Source organism: Arvicanthis niloticus, chromosome 8 (assembly GCF_011762505.2).
Source record: "Arvicanthis niloticus isolate mArvNil1 chromosome 8, mArvNil1.pat.X, whole genome shotgun sequence".
NCBI classification, from domain to species: Eukaryota; Metazoa; Chordata; class Mammalia; order Rodentia; family Muridae; genus Arvicanthis; species Arvicanthis niloticus.
In genome coordinates this window covers 79,735,367-79,757,548 of record NC_047665.1, presented here as the reverse complement: position 1 = coordinate 79,757,548, position 22,182 = coordinate 79,735,367, and the positions used below count along the sequence as shown (strand labels likewise).

Here is a 22,182-nt window from a genome sequence, read left to right as displayed (position 1 = left end):
AGCAGTCTAGAGAAGAAATGTCAAATCACCCATTTCAAAAGATTTCTATTTGTTTGGACTTTTAGAGGAGCCAAAAATCTTGCTCCTCACATTGAAGCCAACACAGTCTTTCAGTTTTAAATCCCCAGGAATGGTCCCTCCTGGGCATCACTTCTCTTATCCTGTGCATGTTGCCGACATCCCAAGGCCATTCTACATCCCTATCACAGTCTACTGTCATTCACCTGTGCAAGATGTCCTGACCCTGTTTAGGTATTATATACATAAGTGAAGAGAAGAAATAATAAAAATTTCTGATCTTCTTGTATTGAGGTGAGAAGAATCAAAAGGCTTGCCTGCTTGCCCTGTACCCTCAAAGTAAGGGAAGTTGGCACAATGGTCCCAACTCTTTGAAGCCCTGGTTTTAGGAAAATGAGGCTAGTATAGCCCCTGTTCAAACTAGTGAGAAGAAAAGACTTGGTGGTGACATAGCTGAGGGGCAGCACTAGAGAAGAGGACAGCATGGACATACCAGGGTATGATCCAGGTTGGTTCTTAGATCCAGGGATCTACATTTGCATAAGAACTGTATGAGGTGCTATGACAAATGACTAGATCCATTCCAAGGACACAGACTAGGACAGACCAGCCTATATGCCTATATGTTTGGCAAATGATTACATGCATGGCATTGGCAAAACAATCAAGCTCCACTTCCTTGCATCTAATGGGCACCATTCTCCAAATCAGATTATAGGATGTATCAAAACATTTCTATAAAGTATCTAATTGAGAACAATTTAAATAAGTAGGTCATTTTTTCAGGTAATTATTATCAAAATTCAGACTGAAACCCAAAACTCTTAAATCCTAAAATCTACTTCTTTCTGCTAAGCTAGTAAATCCACAGTGGAGCCAACGCTGGGTTCATTGTGCAGACTCCCAATTAATCACAGTGGAAAGCTCTACTCGCCAAGTGAAAATCCTCTAGTTTGAATTCTTAATCCCCCACCAGCTGAGTTTACCACAAAGACATGAATATATAATTGAGACATAAAGAAAACATGCCACCAAATTAAATTGTCCTAATTTTAAATCAATAAATTCCTTTTCAAATAACATGAAGTGAAGATCAAAAGAAAAACATGCAGCCCCAGCAACTCCAGCAGCATTGTAGTTCTAAGCTGAATTCTAGCAGATGCCAGCTAGACTTTCCACCAATGTTAGATGCTGCAGGCCACAGCTGATGTTCATTAGGAATACCAGTCCTTGAGTATACTCCAAGTCCAGACTTTGAGTATGCTAAATTCATCTTGGGATATATGAAATGGTAAGCCTTCTCCTCCATGGCCCATAATCTCTCAGATAAAATGAGAAGTTGGCTTCTGGTGGCCCCTGTTGTGACTGTCATTTATCATTGGCTGCAGCCTCATGGTCTCAGGTTCAGCATCACAATGATGCGTTGAGCCCAGTGTTATGTACTCTTCTTCCGAGTGCATACAGAACAACCCTTGGACTACACTGTGACACATTAGTCACTGTTGTGACTGCAGGTGGAAGCAAAGAGTGCTTCCAGCAACAGACATGGTGGTAGACAGGTCTTGGCAATCTGTCTTGTTTGTGTCTTAGTTGGAGCACAAGGGACACAGAACCAGTGGGGATTGGACACATTCTTCCCTTCCAAGACTTCTCTCTTCCTCTTAAGGTTTATTAACTAAGGTGCTTGTCATGTTCTATTTCACTGATAGCTTTGTGGATAGTGTCCAATGTCAAAACTATTAAATCCACATTGCCTCAAAGAATAGAAACAACATTCTTGCCTGTGATCACAAAAAAACAAGTCTGGGGAGAAAAACTATACATCTCCATCCATCCAAAACTGAGGTAGAGCCAACTTTCTAGCTCTACTTTGTGACACATAAGTGATACCTCCCTTCCTTCTGTGAGTTATATGTCATGAGATTCTTTCCCTTTTGGTCCCTTTCTGGGACAACGTCTCTTCCCCAGAGCATCTAAGTCCCACTTATGAATGTGGTCTTTTATGAAATGCATCCTTTGATGCTAATTATCAGGGAACAGCACTTGCTCTCTTTCAGTGATTCATCAGATTTATATCCACACAGATGCCCCAATCACGGCTTTAATGAAATAATAGTTTCTTGATAATGTGTTCTCCTTCCACTGCAATGTCAGGGATTCTATGTGATTTTTGTGTTCCTAGCACCTGATTTCAAAATGCTGTTGGGTGGAGTTCAATGTTAGTATCTGATAACCTTCAATTCAACAATGGTTAGGCAGAGTGCCTTCTACAACAATGTCTGCCAAAGCCCAAAGAAGGCAAGGATTTTTAGTTTTCTTAAGAAGAGAAGAGTGGCCTAAATGCAAGTTGGAAGGCGGACTGCACACCAGTTTTTCTGAGCAGGCAAGAGTGTTCATGTGTCAGTGAAGGCACTGAGATAAATTCTGCTGCCTTTGATAGCACTCCATACACATCATTTTGCACATAGCCTGCAGCCTCAAACTACAGAAGCCTTTAGGGATATGGGAGTGAGGATGTACTCTAGAATGAGATATGTACAGCTTTGCTATAAAGCTTCCAAAAGACCCCATACAATACTTAATTAAGAGAATTGCTCCTGTCTAAAAACTGCAGGGACAAAAATTGAGACGAGACTGAAGAAAAGGAAGTTCAGAGACAGACCCAAAGTGGGACCAATCTCAAGGGAAGGCTCCAATGCCTGACACTATTACTTGTGCTATGATGTAGTTATAGACAGGAACCTAACATGGTGCCCTCTGAGAGGCCCAACAAGCAGCTGACTGAGACAGAAGCAGATACTTACACCAACCAATGGTCTGAAGTTGGGGACCCCTGTGTTTGAATTAGGGAAAGGCTGGAAGAGTTTAGGTGGAGGAGGAGGATGACCCATAGGAAGACCAGCAGTCTCAACAATCCTGGACTCCTGAGGTCTCTCAGACACTGAGCCACCAACCAGGCAGCATATACTAGCTGACCCGAGGCCCCCAATACATACACAGCTGAGGACTGCCTAGTCTGGTCTCAATGAGAGAAGATGCACCTAACCCTAGAGAGACTTTAGGCCCCAGGGAATGGAGAAGTCTGGTGAGATGTGGGAGGGAGTGGGGTTATGGGGAAACCCTCTTGGAGATGGGAAAGGAGGAATGGGATGAAGGAACTGTCATAGAGTAGAGCAGGATGGGGTTCCACTGGTTAACAACTGGACTGTAAAAAAAAATATAATATCTGAAAGACTTAAAGCAGGAAAGGGCTTTAAAAAAGAATCTCAACTGCACAGTTTTAATAAACCAATACCACTGATATAGGAATGGGAAGCCACAGGAAGTATATTTTGCCAATATTGATATTTAGGATCTGGTATTCATTCTTTGCCCCAAATAAAATGACAACCTTTTTACTTGGAAGGTGCAGAAGAAATAAAGATACAGGGGAAAACATAGCCAATTTCTCCATCCCATGGTGAAGCTGAGCTAACACAGAGGCAGTTCAGGGTCCCCAGGGAAAGCCACCTCAGGGAAATGATGTTCTTGGCTGCTTGTAGAATATCCCCAGGGAGGCCTAACTGCTCACCTGGAGGAAAGCTGCTGACTCCCAGAAGTTCTGGGAAGCTGTCAGGGTCTCCTGATTCCATGTTCCCTCAGAGTTGTGTATGGAGTCAAAGATTTTCAGAAGAGCCCTGTCTATTACTGTTACCATAAAGGTGATGCCAAGTTTTCCCAAAGTGCCTAGAAAACATGAGTTGTCTGCCACCCCCACCACCATAGCCATATCAGAAGGCACAGAAATGACTTTAATGAAGTCAGTGTGGCTTTAACTGTAGTGTTTTGGCTGAGGCCACTTTAGGTCACCCAGCTTGGCTTATGGAAGAGATATGCATATGGTGGGTTTACTGAGATGGGAGCATTGGCCTAGTTCTTCTGGCAAGGGATGTCCTTCCAGTGTCTGTAAGGGCTTCCTCTGCTTGTAGGGTGAGAAGCCTCATCTCATGCTGCCTACATTTTGCAGATTAATTGAGGGGAGAATGGCCCACTTCTTTCCCATTTTCCACAGCCCTTTGAGGAGTACCTCAATTTCATAGTAGAATTTAATTCTGATAGCTTTTCAAAGTTCTTACCAAATTTAAATGCAGAACCTTGTGATCAAACAAAATGTACGGTTTCCTATATATCTTGAAGGAAGCAGAAGAGGAGAGTATCCCAGCATTTTCTACTGTCTGTCACTTGGGGCTATTGAGACCTAGGAAAGAATATTGAATTCTTCTGGATGAAGTGACTCTGGTCTACTAGGAACTGGAAGAGGAGAGTATCCCAGCATTTTCTACTGTCTGTCACTTGGGGCTATTGAGACCTAGGAAAGAATATTAAATTCTTCTGGATGAAGTGACTCTGGTCTACTAGGAACTGGATGGTGCTGTTGACCTCCATTCTGGACCCAGCTAGATGGAGTCAGAATGGAAACTGGTCATAAGGTCTTCTCAGCTCTCTAGGAGCCCGGGAGAATGAGAAGGAGATGGCACCTCCTGCTATGTGTGCTGAATCACATCACATTTTTTTCTTTGATATTTTGTGCTTCAAATTTTCTTTTATTGAGGTTCACCTTAGAAGTCTTTGGTGCATAGGTATCAAGAAATTCAAAGTTATTGTTCCCATTCTCTTAATCACAGTAATGAGTTTGGCTTGACAAGGTCAATTAATTATTCACAATTAGAAAGCAAAAGAAACGTAAATAAATATGACAGGGCTGGTAAGAAGAGAGGATCAGGACCCTGAAGACAATAAAAGGTAAATGAAGGGTTAGCATGGCCACAGTTGAATTGTGTATGTCACCAAATGGCTGAAGGTCTCCCAGGCCAGTCTCCTCCCTCTGCAATCCCAGGAACACAGGAACTGAGACCTCTGTCCTGGCTCCACTCCCTCCATCCTCTCCTGTACAGTAGACATCAGCAGTTCCCACCCCAACACTGGAGTTTCAGAGCTGCTTGACTCCAAAGGCAGGTAATTAACTATGAGACAATAGCAGGGATTTTCAGATTAACTCTGCCTAGAGAGAAAGAGGAAAACTAATTTGCACCAAACAAAGGGGAGGGGGCGATTAGATACACAAATGACAATAGAGAGACTTAGATAGGGCCTGGGAAACTGATAAAGACGCCAAAGGCTCCTTTCTTATTATAAAAGGAATATCTTTGTTTCTGTAAATTCTGCCTTCTGCTCTTCTCTATCATACAATCATGCAAATGTTTTTCTACAGTGAGATTAAAGTCCCTGTAGGTACTTGGTCAAGGCTGAGAAGTCCTCCGTGCTTGCATAAGGAAGGTCTGGCATATTCTGCAGTTACTGCAATAGGGCTTTGCAATTCAAACACTCACAGGATTTAGAGACAAAGGGATCTTCAGATGTCTTCTCTAGCTGCCTGCAACTTGGCAATGGGTTCATTAGCAACAAGTACTTTATTCTGTTTTCCAAGGTCTCGCTTTTTCCATTATTGGGACCAATAGCGGTAAGAGAATGGCCATTTTGATGGCACACAAAGCTTGTTGGCAGCAAAATTGAGAGCTGAAGTATGTAGTTAGATTCCAGAAGCAGACACTTACTAATCGTGTGTGTGTGTGTGTGTGTGTGTGTGTGTGTGTGTGTGTGTGTGTGTGTGTTTGCATGTGTACAGGTTTCTGCAGAAGCCAGACAGGTAGTTAGATCCTCCTCTGGAACTGGTGTTATAAGTAATTGTGGTAATCTAATATGGGTACTTGAAACCAAAGTTGTGTCACAAGAGCAGTGTCTTTCAATGATGAGCTCCTACTCCAATCTGAAAGATTATATTCTTGCTGCCTAACTGGCTGTACAAACCCTAGAGTGGCACTTCTTACTCTCCATCTTCTGAATGCTATTTTCCTCACACTCACATTTGGACTCTATCTAGACTTCCTCCTCTGCCCTCAGTAGAAAAAGAACTCCAGTCTTCCACCCAGCAAATTTTGTTTTCCTTGTAAAAGATTGCCATCATTTCTTATTTCCATCTTGTCTCCAAAATCTATTTCCATTTCCACATCACACCTGACCCTTCATGGCAAGAAAACTCATCCTCACCATACCGGTGCCCACTGGTAGCACTGCTCAGTAACACTGTCTCTGATGCACTAAGTTCAGGCCCATGCTTACTATCTGCGTCATCTACCATGGTAGAAAACACGGTTCCTATCACTGAAGAAGCATTTGTTTTTATTTCTGATATTTTAAATTGAGATTATGATGAGTGGCTAGTTAACTCAGTCTGCTGAGTGCACGCCATCCTGATACATTCTTTGCTACCTACCTTCAATACGATTTTGAAGCACTTTCACTTCCTTAGAGGCAGCCTTTCCAACCTTGCCAAGGAGACTTGGCCCATTTAATCGTCTGGGTTCTGCTTCCAGACTGGGTCCTTCTCCTTCCCCAGCTGTTCCTTTCCAGCACCCTTATTTCTCTTCCTCAGGCTGGCTATCCCTGGCCTGAAGCTGAGTTAAGTGCATCCAGGTCTTCCTTGGATTCCCACTGATAAGTTAATGGGTTTTGCCATGCACAGTTCCTCTCACTGGGACTCATAGTGGCTCTGTCTGTCTCCTTCTGCCTGTTGTCTGCTATGGGTAAGAACTATAAACTTCAACCCAACTCAAACTGAACCCAGCCCACATTTGAGGTATCTGATCACTCCTGTTCTAGAAACCATGCTTTCCAATCATCAGGAGGGGATGTAAAGGGTTTAGGAGAACTTATGACACCAACCAATTTGTAAGAAAAATAAACAAACAAAAAAACCAAATTCAAACTTATAAACTAGAGGTTTGGGCAACAGCATCTGTACTCATACAAATTCTTGGGGATGATTTGGAAAAGGAACACACCATTTCACCTCTGCACACAAAAGTGAACGGAGTCTTTAAGAGCAGCTTTGTCTCCATCCTTATGTGTTCAGTTCCAAGCCAGAACATGCACTGCTAGAGATGTTTTTCGCTGGCTAACTGTTGCAGGAAGGGATAAATGCATTTGTGTCTGTTTCTTGGGTAGATGTGGTTATGGCATCACAACTATCATAAATGTCGATCATTTTGAACTGCAATGGTAAAGAAAGATGTAGCATAAAGAACTAATGGGATGGGTAGGATATTTGGCAGTCAGGATGCTACAAATAATCTTGGACTTTAGACAGATTGCAAAAGTGGTGAGTGTCATTTCCTCCTCCGCATCTCTCTGTGTGTGTACACACACATGGGACAGGTAATTCAGATATAAATATATGTGGGCATAATACTTGGTTCATTCTTCATTGTTACTGGTGTTTGTATTTCTCTTTTGAAATGATCACAATACTATTTGGAGAAATTAATATGTCTGGCTTGCATTCCAACAGTGTTTGTTTGAAAAGCAACTTAAATTCAGACTACCAGTTTCTGCTAAGGGAATTAGGGTCTCTGTTCAGTATAATAAATGATCCCAAAATAAATATATTTCTTTTTTTAATCCTGCATGGTAGTATATCCTCTTTCCAATATGGAGTCTGGCTCTATTTAGTTTGTCTGATTGCTTTGAAGAACAGGACAGGTTGACTCTGGAAAAACTATGGTCCCCTATTCATTAACGTGTCAATAATACTCAGCCCAGGCATATTGACAGCGGATTAGCTTGGGCTGAGCCTGTGTACAAGACCAATGCCTTTTTTTAACCCAGCTTGTTTCCAGATCAATACACCCATCAGCATTCGAAAATTAGCCCAAGATGAGATTCCAATACTCAAGATGGTGTGTCATGGGAAGAGGGCACCTAGCCAAGTCACAGATGTAAACACCTGGCTATGGATTAGACATTTTCCATTAGCTGGGATGTGAGTGAAGACAGATGTAGACATGCCCCCTCCCTCCCTCCCTCCTGTTGCTCCCACCTCCCAACTATTCAGCCTTCCCTTTCATAACTCGTGTAGAGTCCTCTGTGTCATAATTCCAGACATTTGCTCCAATAAGCATTTGTTAAATGTCCAGTGTGTAAAAGCCCGTCTATTTAGCACAGGTATGTAAGAATGTGCCCAAGGAGATGTATAGAAAAAAAATGACAAAAACCTATTTTCTTGTTTTCTAAGAGGTGTTTGCCACTTCCTGCAGCACACCTGTGCTCAAATCTCCTAGCCTTTCTTGGTCACTACAAGACATTCGGCTCAAGGAAGGACTTCAGAAGTACTTCCTAGTAGAAATGGCAGATGGCTTTCCTGGAGCCTTCACCTAACTTCCCCACAGAATGGTGGCCCTTAACTTATATTTTATCTGTCTATCTACAAGGAAAATCTATTGTATGTTGAAAATGTATACACACAAACAAAAATTTCACATAGCAGTACCTAGTCTGCTATTTATAAGACACTCAAATACTGGCTATGCACTTCTATTTTAAAACTATTTGCACAAAGCTGTTTGCAAAAAAAAATTACTCATTTATTGAATCAATAAAAGAAAGAAAACATTCTTTCCTTTGAGGGGAGAGAAAAAACAGCGAGCAAAAGTTATAAAACCCTGATGTGACTATACCACAGGCACTTGCAGTATGCCACTACTGTCACCTCTGTCTGAGTTGTGCTCAAAGGTCCCTTCATTTTAACATTCTCATCTCATGGCTGCTTGCCCCATTCTGCTTCACCCAGCTCTCATTCACGATCACAGTATGCTTTCCTCATCTGCTCGCAGTGATTCTCTCTCGCTCCTCCAATTTGTTCTCCTCCATTTTGTCTCTCCCCAGTCACCTCAGGTATTGATCCTATTCTCACGCATGCTTCCAGGAAGGCAGGCTGCTGCAAGAGGGACTTCCTGACTCTGACTGACACCTGCCATCTTGCCAGATGAGGAGAGCCAGGGATCAGGCTAAGAAAGAAGAAGAAGAGAAAAAACACACACACACACACACACAAAAATTCCAACAAGGATTTTACTTCATGGTATCTTCAATTCTCAAAGAACAAATTAAGTATTTAATCTACTATAAAACATGACCAAATGTTTAAAAATAACCATTGTATTTGAAAAAAGTCAAAGGGAACATTCAATAGCAGTGAGGAACAGGTAACTAGTCCTCCTAACTAGTCCTCCACAGGTGAGGGCTTCTCCTAAGTGCTTTATCTTAGCTATATGTAAAGTGTAATCCTCACCCCACCCCTCATATCCACACTATTTCACATGAAAATGTCCCAGGGGTGCAGTAATATTTGATTTAGGCCTCCTTCTCCACCTTAAGCAGACAATGTAGCTCAAAGCTGTTTTTCAGTAACTAGATACTCATCTACTTGTTAAATGTCATCTGGTGCCTGAGGACTGTTCTAATTCTGAGAAGAGCTGAACACCAGACCTGCGATGAGAATCAGAAAGAACAGAACCTGGAGAAATACCACAAAGCCCACAGAGACAACAGGAGAACCCCAAGCAAACCTTAAGCCTACAAAGTACAAGTAGGAAGAGAACATAGCAACAGTCACGGAGAGATTCTGAATCTGGTCTTATAGCAGAGACATGAGGGACCAAAACTGAATTAGATGGTGAAAGAAGCAAGCACCCTATACTGGAATGAATGTGTGAGAGGGTTGAGATAAGATCCTCGGTATAGTTTCTTGACTTTGTCATCATTGAAGATTGGTCTAGGGCATTGCATATATGTACAGCAACCGAAGAACATTAAAATTCTTGTCTTAAAATAAAGCAAACTTATAGTTGGATGCAACATTTAAAAAATGCTAAGAGGAGGAAAAGCCAAGGAAAGCAATAATTAGACAATAATTGTGCACACAATATATTATTGGAATTGAAGAAAAACTCATTCAACTCAAAAAGTAAATTGATGAAACATTCCATGTCTAGCTTCCAGATGACCATCATCAGAAAGAACTTGCTGGGGAGAACAGCCAACCTAGCTTGAATTAGGATCATGGAAAAAAATCTGTGAATATTGATACTCCCAGCCACCCACTCAGGCCTCCCAGCCAAGCCCCACCCACCTTGTACAATGAGGTGGACCCTGGAGGTCTTAGGGTGGTTGTCTGTCTGCACCGAGCAGGTATAAGGGCCCTCATCATACACATCCACATTCTGGATCTCAATGCTGTACTGGGTCTGGGTGTTACTCAGGAGGACCACACGAGGATCTAGGCACCACTTGTCATTTCCAGCATAGAGGATGGTGCTGCGGTTTAGCCAGGCCACCCGGGTGACTCGGTTGTCAATTGTGCACCTGCAAGATAAGACCAGACAGATAAGTAAAAGCAGTAAGATAGCAAACGTTGTTAGTTCCGGGCTAGCATGTTTCATAATGCCTTATATTTCCCCTTCACTCCCATTGGACAGACATGCATTTGCTGTGTTTTCCTTGCTGAGTACATTGTTACAGAACTTACCAGTACAGAATTTGTAGGACTATGGCTTTAAAACATTCAGTGTCTGGACTTTACAGTTCTGAAAAATTAGTGCTTCTAAAACCACAGGGAAAAAAAAAATCTCCCTTCAAATAACACCTAAGTGCAAACCCAAGGCATCTTGCATCCTCAGAATGTCTAGAACTTTAGGACATTCCTGGTCCTCTTAGCTCAGTTCAAGGATCCCTATGATGTGGACAGTGGTAATCTCCATCATCTGTCTGGGTGTTTGGGGTGCTAAGCTGTTCAATCCTCATAACAGCCCAGTGGGATGTATTCCATTGGAAAAAGATTTCAGGCACAAGGATGCTAAATGCTTTTCCAATTCACAGTTAATATGTGCTGGCTCAGAAACCGAGCTTTAACTACAAACCATCCTTCCACTTATCTCAATATAGCAAATTCCAACAGAAGGCTTCTAAAGTCAAAACTAAATACAGACCACCACTCTTGCTATTTATCTTCATTATACTCAGGGCAGAAATGTTCAGTTATTGCTAGACTAAAGACATTTTCTAAAATCTCAAAAAAAAAAAAAAAAACTATTTGCACATATAAAAATAGATTCCCTTTCTTTTTATTTTTGCATCTGGAGTCCTCAAATTGTGGAAGCTTCCTTTTCTTTTCTGTACTTTGAAAGTTCCCAGTAACTCTTGCCAAACCTTCATTCAATCTCTCTATCTGTCTTCATTTCCCTCTTTTGTTACACCAAGTATGTCCTATGGCCTAAGGCTAAACTCACAAGCACAGTGTCCTACTTCTAACTATAATAATGGGAATAGCAGTGTCACCTGGTCTGTATAATGATGTCTCTAAAGCCTGTGCTCCTTTGCAGTGTAGAGAGCACTCTCACATACATAGAGTTTCATTTGGTTCCCATAGCAAATCTTTGAAATAGATGCTCACATCTATTTTCTGTTTCAAAAAACTAGAACTTCAGAGTTCTAACCTGTCTGGGTCTTAAGCAAGGAAAGAGAAAGTATTGGAGGCAGAATCCCCATTCAGTTCTCATGCTTAGCACGGCATGTGCTGTAGCTGTTCAGAGTGACGTTTTCAATGAGAGGGCATCACAGTTTATGTTGATTGCTAACTTTATTGACTTCAGAAATTCATCGAGACTAGTAAAGAATATACATGGGTTTATCTTTGAGACAATTAGAGGAAGGGAGAGGATTTGTCAAAGTATTTGGGGTTCACCATGTCAGGTTGCCACAGGCATCTTTTTTCTTGATTCCTGCTACCATTATGTGAACTTCTTTGATGCAACCTTCTACCCCACTAAATACAATGGACTCACACCAATGATACCATGAGTCAAAATAAAGCCTTCCTAACACAAGTTGTTCCACAAGTATTTTTGTTAGAGCAGCAAAAGATCAGCTCAAAGTGGTTTTGCTTCTCTTGAATCCTCAACATGGTCTGTGACCATAAAAAAAAAAGTGTCAAGATCCACTAGTGAGCCCTGTCCACACATGGTTCACATTGCGCATCCCCCTTGTTTTGCTTGTGTAAATGTCACATCATCACCAGAGGCCCAGGTGGGCCTTTTGCTGAGTGACACTACAGGAAAATCTGTCCAATCAGATGCATATTTGCTCTGGGGTCCAATAGGTTCCCAGTGCTGAGGGGATTTTCTGGCAATGCTACAGAAAGAAAGTAATGTTACACATGATATAAAAATGATGGAAGACCCAACTAGGAAGATAGTAGGGTACTGGCTCAAAAGTGATGTGCAGGGTGCATCAGAATCAGTTTGTAAGCTCCACCGTTCCTTATGCCACAGATTCAACCTTTAAGTATCCAGAAATATCAAGTTATATAACAAGAGCTCAGTTGAGCCACATACAAGCTAGACATTGAAAGTTGATGTACAGAATAGTGAATCCAGGACCACCTAGATAATTGATGGAGCCTGAGGCCAAAGACAGAGACCTCTGTGAGTGAGAAGTTCCAGATGGTGAGAGCAGAGCAGCAAACCAAATGTAGGCTTGTAACTCAGCAGTCATGAAGCCAGCTCTACTCCTCTCTACCTCTCAATCTTTACTTGTAAACTGTGAGATGCTGTTAAAAACTAGGTTCTGATCTGGTACAGATCAGATATTCCATCTGTCTGTATGTCTTTGTTTCTCTGCCTCTCTCTCCCTCCCTGTCTGCCCCCTGTCCCTCCCTGCCTCTCTCCCCCCTCTTCTCTCTTTGTAACCTAGGCTACTAACCCGAAACTCTCTGTCCTTCTGCCTTGGCTTCAAGAGTGCTAGGATTACAGGCAGGCCTGTGTCACTATGCTTGATTTAAAGTTCTGCTTTCTGGCTGGGCTCCTGGGTGAATGCATTCACCTAGAACCCTGGACCATTCTTTGAAGAGCATTTATCTAGAGGTGAATTGTGTGAACATTAGCACTTGGGAAGCGATGAGACTACTCCTCCCTGCTAACATATGACTGGCAAGCATGCAACTTCTACATTGCAAACAGCATCATAGTCACCCGGGAGCTTGTTAGAAGTGCAAAATCCAAAGTCCAACATCAGAGGCAGTGAATCAGAAAGTGCATTTTAATAAGATCTCTAGGTAACTTGACGGCACATGATACTTGGCCTAGTCTAGACTGTATACCAAGCCTAGTTTCCTGCTTTAAAGAAAACATCCAGAATTCACTGAGATTGTCTAAGAGAGACTGAAAGACTCTTGACAAAGGACACTCCTGACAGTCTTACCTTCTTTGCAATCTCACACAACAGTGGTCTCCATCTTGGGCTGTGCTGAATGGAACCTGCCTCTAAAATCATACCGGATAATCCCCTTGAAGGACACCTTACTCTATAGCTTGCTTTACTAGAAACAACTTTTACAATGACAACTCCAAGCACAGATAATGTTCTAAACTTTGCTTGGGTTCGAGCAAATTACAGGCAACTCACACCCATGGCTAAGTCTTGCTAAACATATATCTCTACTTTTTTTTTGAACATAGGTAACTAGATGTTTATTGGAACATTGTCTTTTTTTCTTTTTTTTCTTTTTTTTTTTTTTGATATTTTATTTACTTACATTTCAGATGCCATCCCCTTTCCCCATTTCTCCATTTCCCCTCCCTCTACTTGTTAAACATTGTAAAAGCCCACTCCATAAACATGTCAAAAAGTTGGCCACACTAACTTTTTGCCAATTGACAGATCAAATTCTTTGCGCCTAAGAACCACACATGTAAGAAAATGACAGTGATATTAACATTTTGTTTACTTTTCATCTTTGATGGTCTTTGATGTTCTTCCAAGACCTCAACCACACACATATAATGTGGGGCTATGGGCTGCAAGAAGCAGCTGGTACTTGGTCGAGTGCAGGCCTCAAGCCCCAGATACCCTAATGGGAAGGTAGGTGTTTGGCCTTGCTCCTAGACCCTAGTTCCTTTCACTCAGGACAGCCCTTTATAGCCCCTCCCAAAGAGAGGTTTGTGTCATGTAGCACAGGTAGAGGGTGTGACTACAAGCCACAGAGCCTCAAGATATCTCCATATTAATGAGATACCTAAAGGCTAGAGGGTGTAGCCAATCAAGCATTCCTTCCCAGACCCTCCTCCTTGCAAACCGTATTTAACCTTAGGACTGCCCTGAGGACACAGGGTACAGCTTCATCTACTTTCCACCATGACAATAAACCTTTTAAGACCATGGATTTCCTTGAGTCTTTGGGGCCTGTCATAGAGAACTGTAGAGGGGACCTTCAACTAATGAGCCGACACCTAATCTCCCGCTGAGGACCTCTCTACATTCCAGCCAGGAGGCCTGTCAACTCAAGCAAGCTAGCCGAGCCAAGTGAGTTGCCTTGACCAAGAGTCTCACCTACCCCACTGAGCAGAACCTTTTCCCCATTCCCCTTTCGGCTACAGACCAGTCCAGCCCGTATGCCCTCCGCCCCCATCTCAGTCTTTCTGTGGTCTCCCAGTGGTGTCTTGGTGCTCAAGGGCTGAGACCAGTTGGTCTCCAGCCAGCCACCTCAGCCGGAGATCCCCAATCCAACCTCGGACTGAGATCTCTCCACTCCCAGAGTAGAACTCAGTGGCTTACCCTAGCCCGGGGTCTGGAGTGAACTCAGTCAAATTTCCGCACTTCTGCCCCCATGAGCCGCCTGGGGCGGCAGACACACAGGACCCACAACTCAGCCAAACAGGACCAATGCCCACAGGCAAACCACAGAACCGCAATATAAGTCACTGGTTCTCAGATTCAGTTTGCACCTGAATAACCTGCTGATGACAAACAACAGAGAGTGGTTCCAGGCTGAGGACGGAGATACTGTATTTTGTTGTAACTCCAAGGAGTGCTGACAGTGATGGTCTAGAGACCAAGCTGTGAGGAACACTATTTCAGCGATATAGTTTCCAGTTAAATGAGAACAACAGAGTGGGTGGGCGTTAGGAAATGACTCTTGTGTTCCATTACTTTACAGCAGAAAACTTTCTTAGAAGCTATGTATTCTGGGAAAGTCCAAAGCAGATTTTTAGTGACTTTATCTCCCAGCAGCTGACATTAAACCAAATACCAGTTAATTGTCCATGGAGCAGGAAATGCTGCTAGAAAAGCCTGAGCCATGGGCTCAGTTGTTGAAACCCACTACTCAAGTTTCTCACAGTCTTATGAGGAATACCAGAGGGACACTCTGTGCTGTCACGTGGGTGTCTAATTATTGAAACTGGACTGAAGAAGAAGCTTTCTCATCACACTGAACTGCCTTACAGGGCCAGAGAGGTTCCTCAGCAAACAAGCTAACACTCTAAATGCAGCCAATTTTCAGCACAGTTATGTAGCCCCTGTGATATACTACACTGAAAAGTTGGCGTAGTTTCAGCTGTGGTTTTGGGCACATTCAAGGTCATGTTGAGATGTCCAAACTGTCACGGCTGTGTATCAGTCTTGCTGAGTCTCCATGGAATTAACACAGGCGTCTGCAGAGATGGATCACAAAGGTAACTCGGCAGCTAGCTCCTGTCACCTGCTCATACCTGCCCCCATCTATCTGTCTCATTTATCCAGTCTCCATAACAATGCAGAGGAGACATTTCTTCCAGGCTTTAAAAAAAAATGAAATAGATAATTGCTCCTCAGCCAGTGTGAGTGTTGGTTGGTGGAGAGAGGTAGAGATTAGGGTGGGAAGTTTGGCTAACAGTCCATTCTTTGCAGACATGCCTCTGAAGATTTCTATGTAATTATGTTTAAAGCACACCACGATTTTTCACTTTCCTTAGGGAGACATTAAAGATACGATTAACTAGGAGGGGATAAGGTTTTAAACTTATCCTTGCCTGACAACTTCAAGCAAGGGAAGCTGGAGATGGACTCTTGTCAGATAGTAGGAAACAGTCAGAGGTCAGCAGTACACAGTAAGGACGGAGACCATAGAAGGAAAGGGTGGCATGGGTGTCCAGTGCATCAAGAATATCTCACTTATAAGAATAAGATACAGGAAGTGCTCAGATAGGGCAGGCCCCCAAAGGGACAACTCAGAGGATGCTCTTGCTTCAGGTGCAAGGCCATGGGAGGGTTCTGCTCCTGTTTCTTTATTACTACAAGACAGACATAGAGGGGGGCATCTGGACACATGGTTGGAACATTTAGACTGATGAGCTTATGTCCCTCCCATACCTTACACATTTCTAATTGCTGCCATAATCCCTTTAGGAAGCCCTCAGACAACCAGACTATGCCCTATTACCTGTTACAAGACCTTCTTCTATATAAAAGCTCTGCAATCACTCACACACACGCTCTCTTCCCCTCCCCCTTTTTCTCCCCTTCTTAAGCTCCAACCTATAAATACACCTCTTTAAAACTCACTTCTAACACGAATTTCAGTATTTGAATTCTTACGAGTCCCAAAGCCCTTGATTAGGAACAGCTTTGGTGGCCAAGATCAGAGGAAAGGTCAAAGACACACTTACTCAGGTGTCTTCATGTTTCCCAACATCTAGAAATATACCTGCCTTCTACTTCCATATTCACTCTACTGTTTTGATTTGGGTATGTCCCCCACAGACTTGTATGTTAAAGCCTTGGATCCCAGCTGATAGACCAAAGAGATCAAATCATAGAGCAAAGAGATGATTGAATCATGGGGTCTCTCTGACCCTGTTGGTTTTTTGGCCACCACGAGGTGAGCAACTCAGCTTTCCATACCCTTTTATTGTGATGGTCTACCTTGACACCATCTAGAAACAACCCTTCTGCCAACAATGGAATGAGTGCTTGGACACTGTGAGGCAATATTTGTGCTTTTTTCCTTGAGTTATTTTCAAGGATATTCTGTCATAATGGCACGATTAACGCACTTCCCAACTGCCCAATGGAACAGAACAAACCCCTTTGTGTACCCAAAGTTTTAGGATGGAACTCTATAGATTACTATTCCTCTTATCTGTTACAGACTTCTATATGAAACATTAATGCTTAATCACCAGCTCCAGACACATTCCAGCCCTTGGTGTTTTGGTGTACAGCTTTCCACCATCACCACATCAGCTCCCCCTTCTGCACTGCATGAGGCCCTCATTGACATCCCATAATCTGGCCTAGCCAACATTTCAGAAGAATCCTGACAGAGGAAGGAAGTCAGGAGTGATTTTGGTTGCCAGTGCCCTCCTTTAGATGCAAATGTGAGTGTCTGTATCTTATCTACCTTTTGGACATTTTTTCTTGTAGTGAATAGACAGAACTATTTAAGCATTAGTCTTTCAAGAATCCCCTATACATATGAATTGCCAGGGCACTACAGTGATGAAAAGTGTCACATCCAGGTGGCCAGAAAAGGACCCAGCACCAGGAGAATGGCTCACACAGAGCTAGAACATGCTTCCAAACCTGTAGTTGTCTGAAGCCTCATCTCATGCACAGAGATTTAAAGTACAGTTCCTTCCCCCTCACCCCATCTTCAACAAATAGCAGTGACTGGGGGCTGTATTGTGTAATTGTGTCTTTACAGTGAGGAAGAACACAAGCCCCAGACACACGTTTCAGAAATAAGACTGCATAAGTGTGAACTCTCTCAGCCTCACACTACTTTGGGAATCGGGATAAGAAAAAGAAAGATGAGAACTTGAGAACTGGAAGAAATATAGGTTAAAATGGTCTGTTTGGAGCCTCCTAAAGACAGGCAGAGTGTCGAAATGAAGAGAAGGATTATAGAAGAAAGAGAAAAAGCCAAGCCTGGCCTCTCTTGATAGCACCTGCCTGAGGAGCTAAGGGCAATAATGGGTCCAGACAGTGTGCAATCCACCAGCTCCTCCTATCAAATGGTCCTTTAACTGCTGTTGAAAGGCAGCACGCTTGAGACCACAGCAAAATAAGTGCTTCTGTCCTTCACAGCACCTGGTCACAACTGTCTCTTATCATACCGAAATGCTTCAGCTGCCTCCAAATGTGGTTCCCCTAGCACTTAGGCACGTGCTCTATCTGCCTCCACCTTCACAGCAAGGATTGCACTGTGGGTGGCTCAAGATGCCTTCACTGAGCCCCAGGGAACTGGACCTCTGTGTGAGCCTTCCATACTGGCTTCTCTGAGGAAGTGTTTGCCAGGGAAAACCTGGAAACAAAAGGACCGAGATGATTGTATCATCTCTGATACAATGGAAATTCAGAGGCAGGTGGACACATTAGCTCTTTATAGTAAGAGGCACCTCCAGTAACTAGGGGCACATTTTGAGCCTACTGGATAACTTTTAGAATCTGAACTCACATTCTTATTTATAGAATTGAATTGGATCTTACAGACAAAAACACCAGAAGTTAGGCTCAGTTCAATCTGACCTTCCTTCTCCTAACTGGGTACTGGCTAGGCTTAGAATAACAAAACAGACATACACAATGGCATCTTCCCTACCTGTGAAGATAATGACCAGGCTGGCCATGCCTCAGCAGAAGCAGAGGACATGCTTGGGATGGGGGAAGAAAAGGAAATGGAGGAGGGGAACAAAAATCTGAGCCAGCTGGAAACACCCAATGCTGTGACTGTGGCTCCACACTGCTAGGAAACAGCTGTGGGCAGGGGAGGGATGGAGAGTGCAGGGCAACATGGCTGAAGCCAGGCTGCTACTCTGAGAGTCTCATCTCTGCCTGTGAAGTCTCAGAGTTAGCTCATTTCACTGATTCATTTAAGTCATCTGTGGTGAAAATAACTTTTCTCCTCCATGGAGTCAAGAAGGTGAAGAGAACCATAAATAAGTAGACCTTGCAGAAGGACTCCTCTGTTCATTACATGGGTAGCTTCCTTATCCGAGCTTTGTATGTTTCTTACATCCTTTTCCTGATTGTAAAATCCTGAAAGGCAAGATCTAAACTTCCTTTCCCTTATGTGTTGAGTCCAAAGTACACACCAAATATTTGAATGACGCCCCCCCCTCATCTTTGACAAATTTCAAGAGGGAAATAACATAAAGACTGTGTGTTAAAGACCTGGGTTATATGAATAGAAACACTGCAAGTATCTAACAAGCATGTCTGTGAACAGAATTGCACATGCATCCCTCCATACCGGCTCACATCACAGAGAACCAATTCAAAGAAGACAGTTTCCTTCCACTCACTGATGCCTTGGGGACCAAGCTGGAAGGCTTTCCTTTGTGGACTTGCATAAAGGTTCTCCAATAGCACTTCTACCTGTCTCTCCTTTGTATCTAAACCAAATAAACCAGTAAGCAAACTCAATGGCATTTGGTGGACTATTACTTTTCTAAAATGAACAGTATAGCAGTTTGATTTGTACTGGTAACAAAAACTCAGTGTTAATACCAATCCTGAATGAAGCAGGGCAGCTCGGCAGGTCCCTTGATATTCTGTTACAACTCCCATAACATTCTTTATTAATCCATAGTGCGTGTGTGTGTGTGTGTGTGTGTACGCACTCGTGTATGTATGTAAAGTACATCTCCATAGTCAGAATAAGATGATTGGGCAATGTGATGATGTCTTTGCCATGGCAAAGTGTAAGGGTCCTAGCAGAAATGAAGATAAAGAGCCTCCTGGGACTCTTTGGCTATCGGACTATTGAAAGAATCCCAAGGAACTGGAATTTCCCAGGAGTATCATGTTGGGAGAAGGAAAATTCTGGGCTCCTATGCAGCCAGAGGGGAGCTTATTTTGCACAAAGAGAATTCATATGGTTCTGACATCTTGTCACACCTCACTGCAGGAGAGACTGGAGTATAGACAACATTGAGGGGCAAGATTACTTCTTGACCAAGACTTAATTTATGCACATGTCAATTGTTTTATTTTATATGCCTGGATGTTTTACCTCAATATGTCTGTGAGTCATATCAGTTGCTGGTGCCCATAGAAGTCAGAAGAGGGCCTTGGAGCTCTTAGACCTAAAGTCATATATATTTTTAGGCTACCATGTGGGTACTGGGAATTAATAGACCCTTCATTTTAGAATCCTCCAGATAGATTAGAAAGGAAAGTAGTTACGAGGTCTTGTTCCTCTTCTCAAAGTAGCCACATTGAATAAATCTCCATTGTCTCTTTTACACTGTTACTTGTCTTTTGAATCAGGCTCTGGAAGGATGGGCTGTTAGGTCTACCAAGGCCCACAACCTCTTTTATTCCTTGTATGCCAAAGCCAAACAACATAAAAACTTGCTTTTCTATTTATTTATTTATTTATTTTTAGTGTATTCAAAATAACCCAAACTCGAAGAACAATGTTCCCAAGGGGCAGAGCCTAAAAGCACTCATATTTGTGACATTCATGTAAACTTGCCTTGAACTCAACATGTCATTCGACTTTGGTTCAACTGAGTGAAACCTAAGAAGCTCCACTCCACCCTATTTGATGGCAAATTTAGATAGTACTCATAGAGAGGGGGGCATATCTCTGACGGTATTTCCAGAGGAGAAGAGCACAAGCATCAGTGGACTAAGGAGGTCAGATCCTCCTTCATCAATTTGAAATTGTATCATTGAAACCACCGAGGACCTTAACAAAATAAAAAATAAAAGAAGGCCAAGCCCTTCTCTATTTTTGAGCTAAAATATTCATATACTCCTGCTCTGGAAAACTTTCTCTTCAGGTTATCAGGTCTTTGGCTTCTATTGAAACTTATAGCAGAGTTGTGAGCCAAACCCTATCATCTCGAGGCCGATAACTCATGGGCAGATGATAGCCAGATGGATCCCATGTGCTCTTTTTCTGCAAAGAACACTGGCAACCAGACACACCCAATCCACATGTTTCAGGCATGGACCATATTGTGTACCCTGGTTTGCTTCTCTCTTGGTTATCTGAATACTCTACACAGTAGGCTTTGATGACTTAAGGTTTTATGTGGAATGACCCTTTCTTATCGACTTTTGCAAAAATTCCTAATCATTTTTTCTAGTCCAAGTTTTTAAGAGATCATTTCTTATTCCAATTACTTTTTATTTTCAAGGATTTTTTCTTTTCTTTCTTTTTTTTTCTTTTTTGTCCTATGAGTGTTCTTCAAACAGACTTCATCTTGTTACATATTATAGGCAGTTTGCTCATGCTTTGTCTGTTTCTGGCATGTGCAGTCCTGGGAAGGCATAAAGCACATACAAATTGAACAACTATAATCTGAAAATAAGAAATCTGAAATGACCCTTTTAGCATTCTGTCCAAACTCCACCCCCACAGTTACCTGGCAACAGCCAGGTAGGCCTGGCCCACTATAAAAAGGGCTGCTTTTCCCCTCCTCTCTCCCTTGCACCTCTCTTGCTCTCTCTTGATCTCTTGGTCCCTCTGTCCCCTTGCCCCTCCCCCCTTCCCTTCCCCCTCTCTCCACATGCTTATGGCCTGCATCTACTTCTCTATGCTTTTTCTCTCTCTCTGCCTCTCCTACCCTCTTAACTCCCCTCCCCATACCCTGAATAAACTTTATTCTGTATTATACCAGTGTGTGGCTGGTCCCTCAGGGGGAAGAGATGCCTCAGAATGGGCCCACTGAGACATTCTCTTCCCCTATACCTCACCACACACACCTCCACTGAACATATTCTAAATCTCTTTATCTTTTTATAAACACATCAGACCCAGAATCTGAGGATTTTTAGGTGCCACCTTGATGCCACAATTAAAAAGTTTCATACTATAAAAGGTTATTTTATGCAAAAAAGTTTAAATTTTATAAAGTTACTTTCAGGCCACAGGACATATGTAAAACAATGAATTTTGAATTTAGACTTGGGTTCCATCTCAACACATGTTGTTGTGCATATGCTAATTCTTCAAAATCTAAGCAAAACTGAAATCTGAAACACATCTGGTCCCAAGCATTCCTGGTTAGGGATATTCAACCTACATTATTTGTTTGTCTAGTCGATTCCATGACACTCCCCAACCCCTACATAATGGCTTCTGGTGAGAATATCAAGGCAATTTAAAAATTGGTGAGTGTTCAAATGGCTGCGAGGAAGGAGGCTTGTTGAACAGTGCTTTAGGCAGGGATGAATATGAACAAGCACAAGGTGCTAGAATAAGTCCTCTAGAGCCTGGGAGTAAAGTGTATGCAACAGACCGCTTTGACAGGAGTGATGAAATGAAGCCTGCACACAGTGATCTCTGTGTGTCTCTAGACTCCACAGGGCAATGACTGGTGTTATCACATCAAGGGGTGCCTCTGCCCTCCAGCATGCAGCTGTGCTAAGCCAATGTGAAGCAGTGGCTAGAGATGGCAGAGGGAAGGAAAGAGAGCAGGTGCCAGAGGCTATGCTCTTCTTTCAAATATGACAGCCTATGCC

The 22,182-nt window shown here is 42.7% G+C and overlaps 1 protein-coding gene across 9 annotated transcripts in view; it reads right to left on the bottom strand.

The window, feature by feature from the left end:
• Positions 1-22,182, bottom strand: part of Ntm (neurotrimin) — a 940,612-nt gene that overhangs the window by 161,157 nt on the left and 757,273 nt on the right. For all 9 annotated transcript variants that reach the window (XM_034510278.2, XM_034510280.2, XM_076939688.1 and 6 more), the window contains one exon: positions 10,025-10,257. In XM_034510278.2, the coding sequence (XP_034366169.1) occupies positions 10,025-10,257 (233 nt within the window). The remainder of the gene's footprint in view (positions 1-10,024; positions 10,258-22,182) is intronic.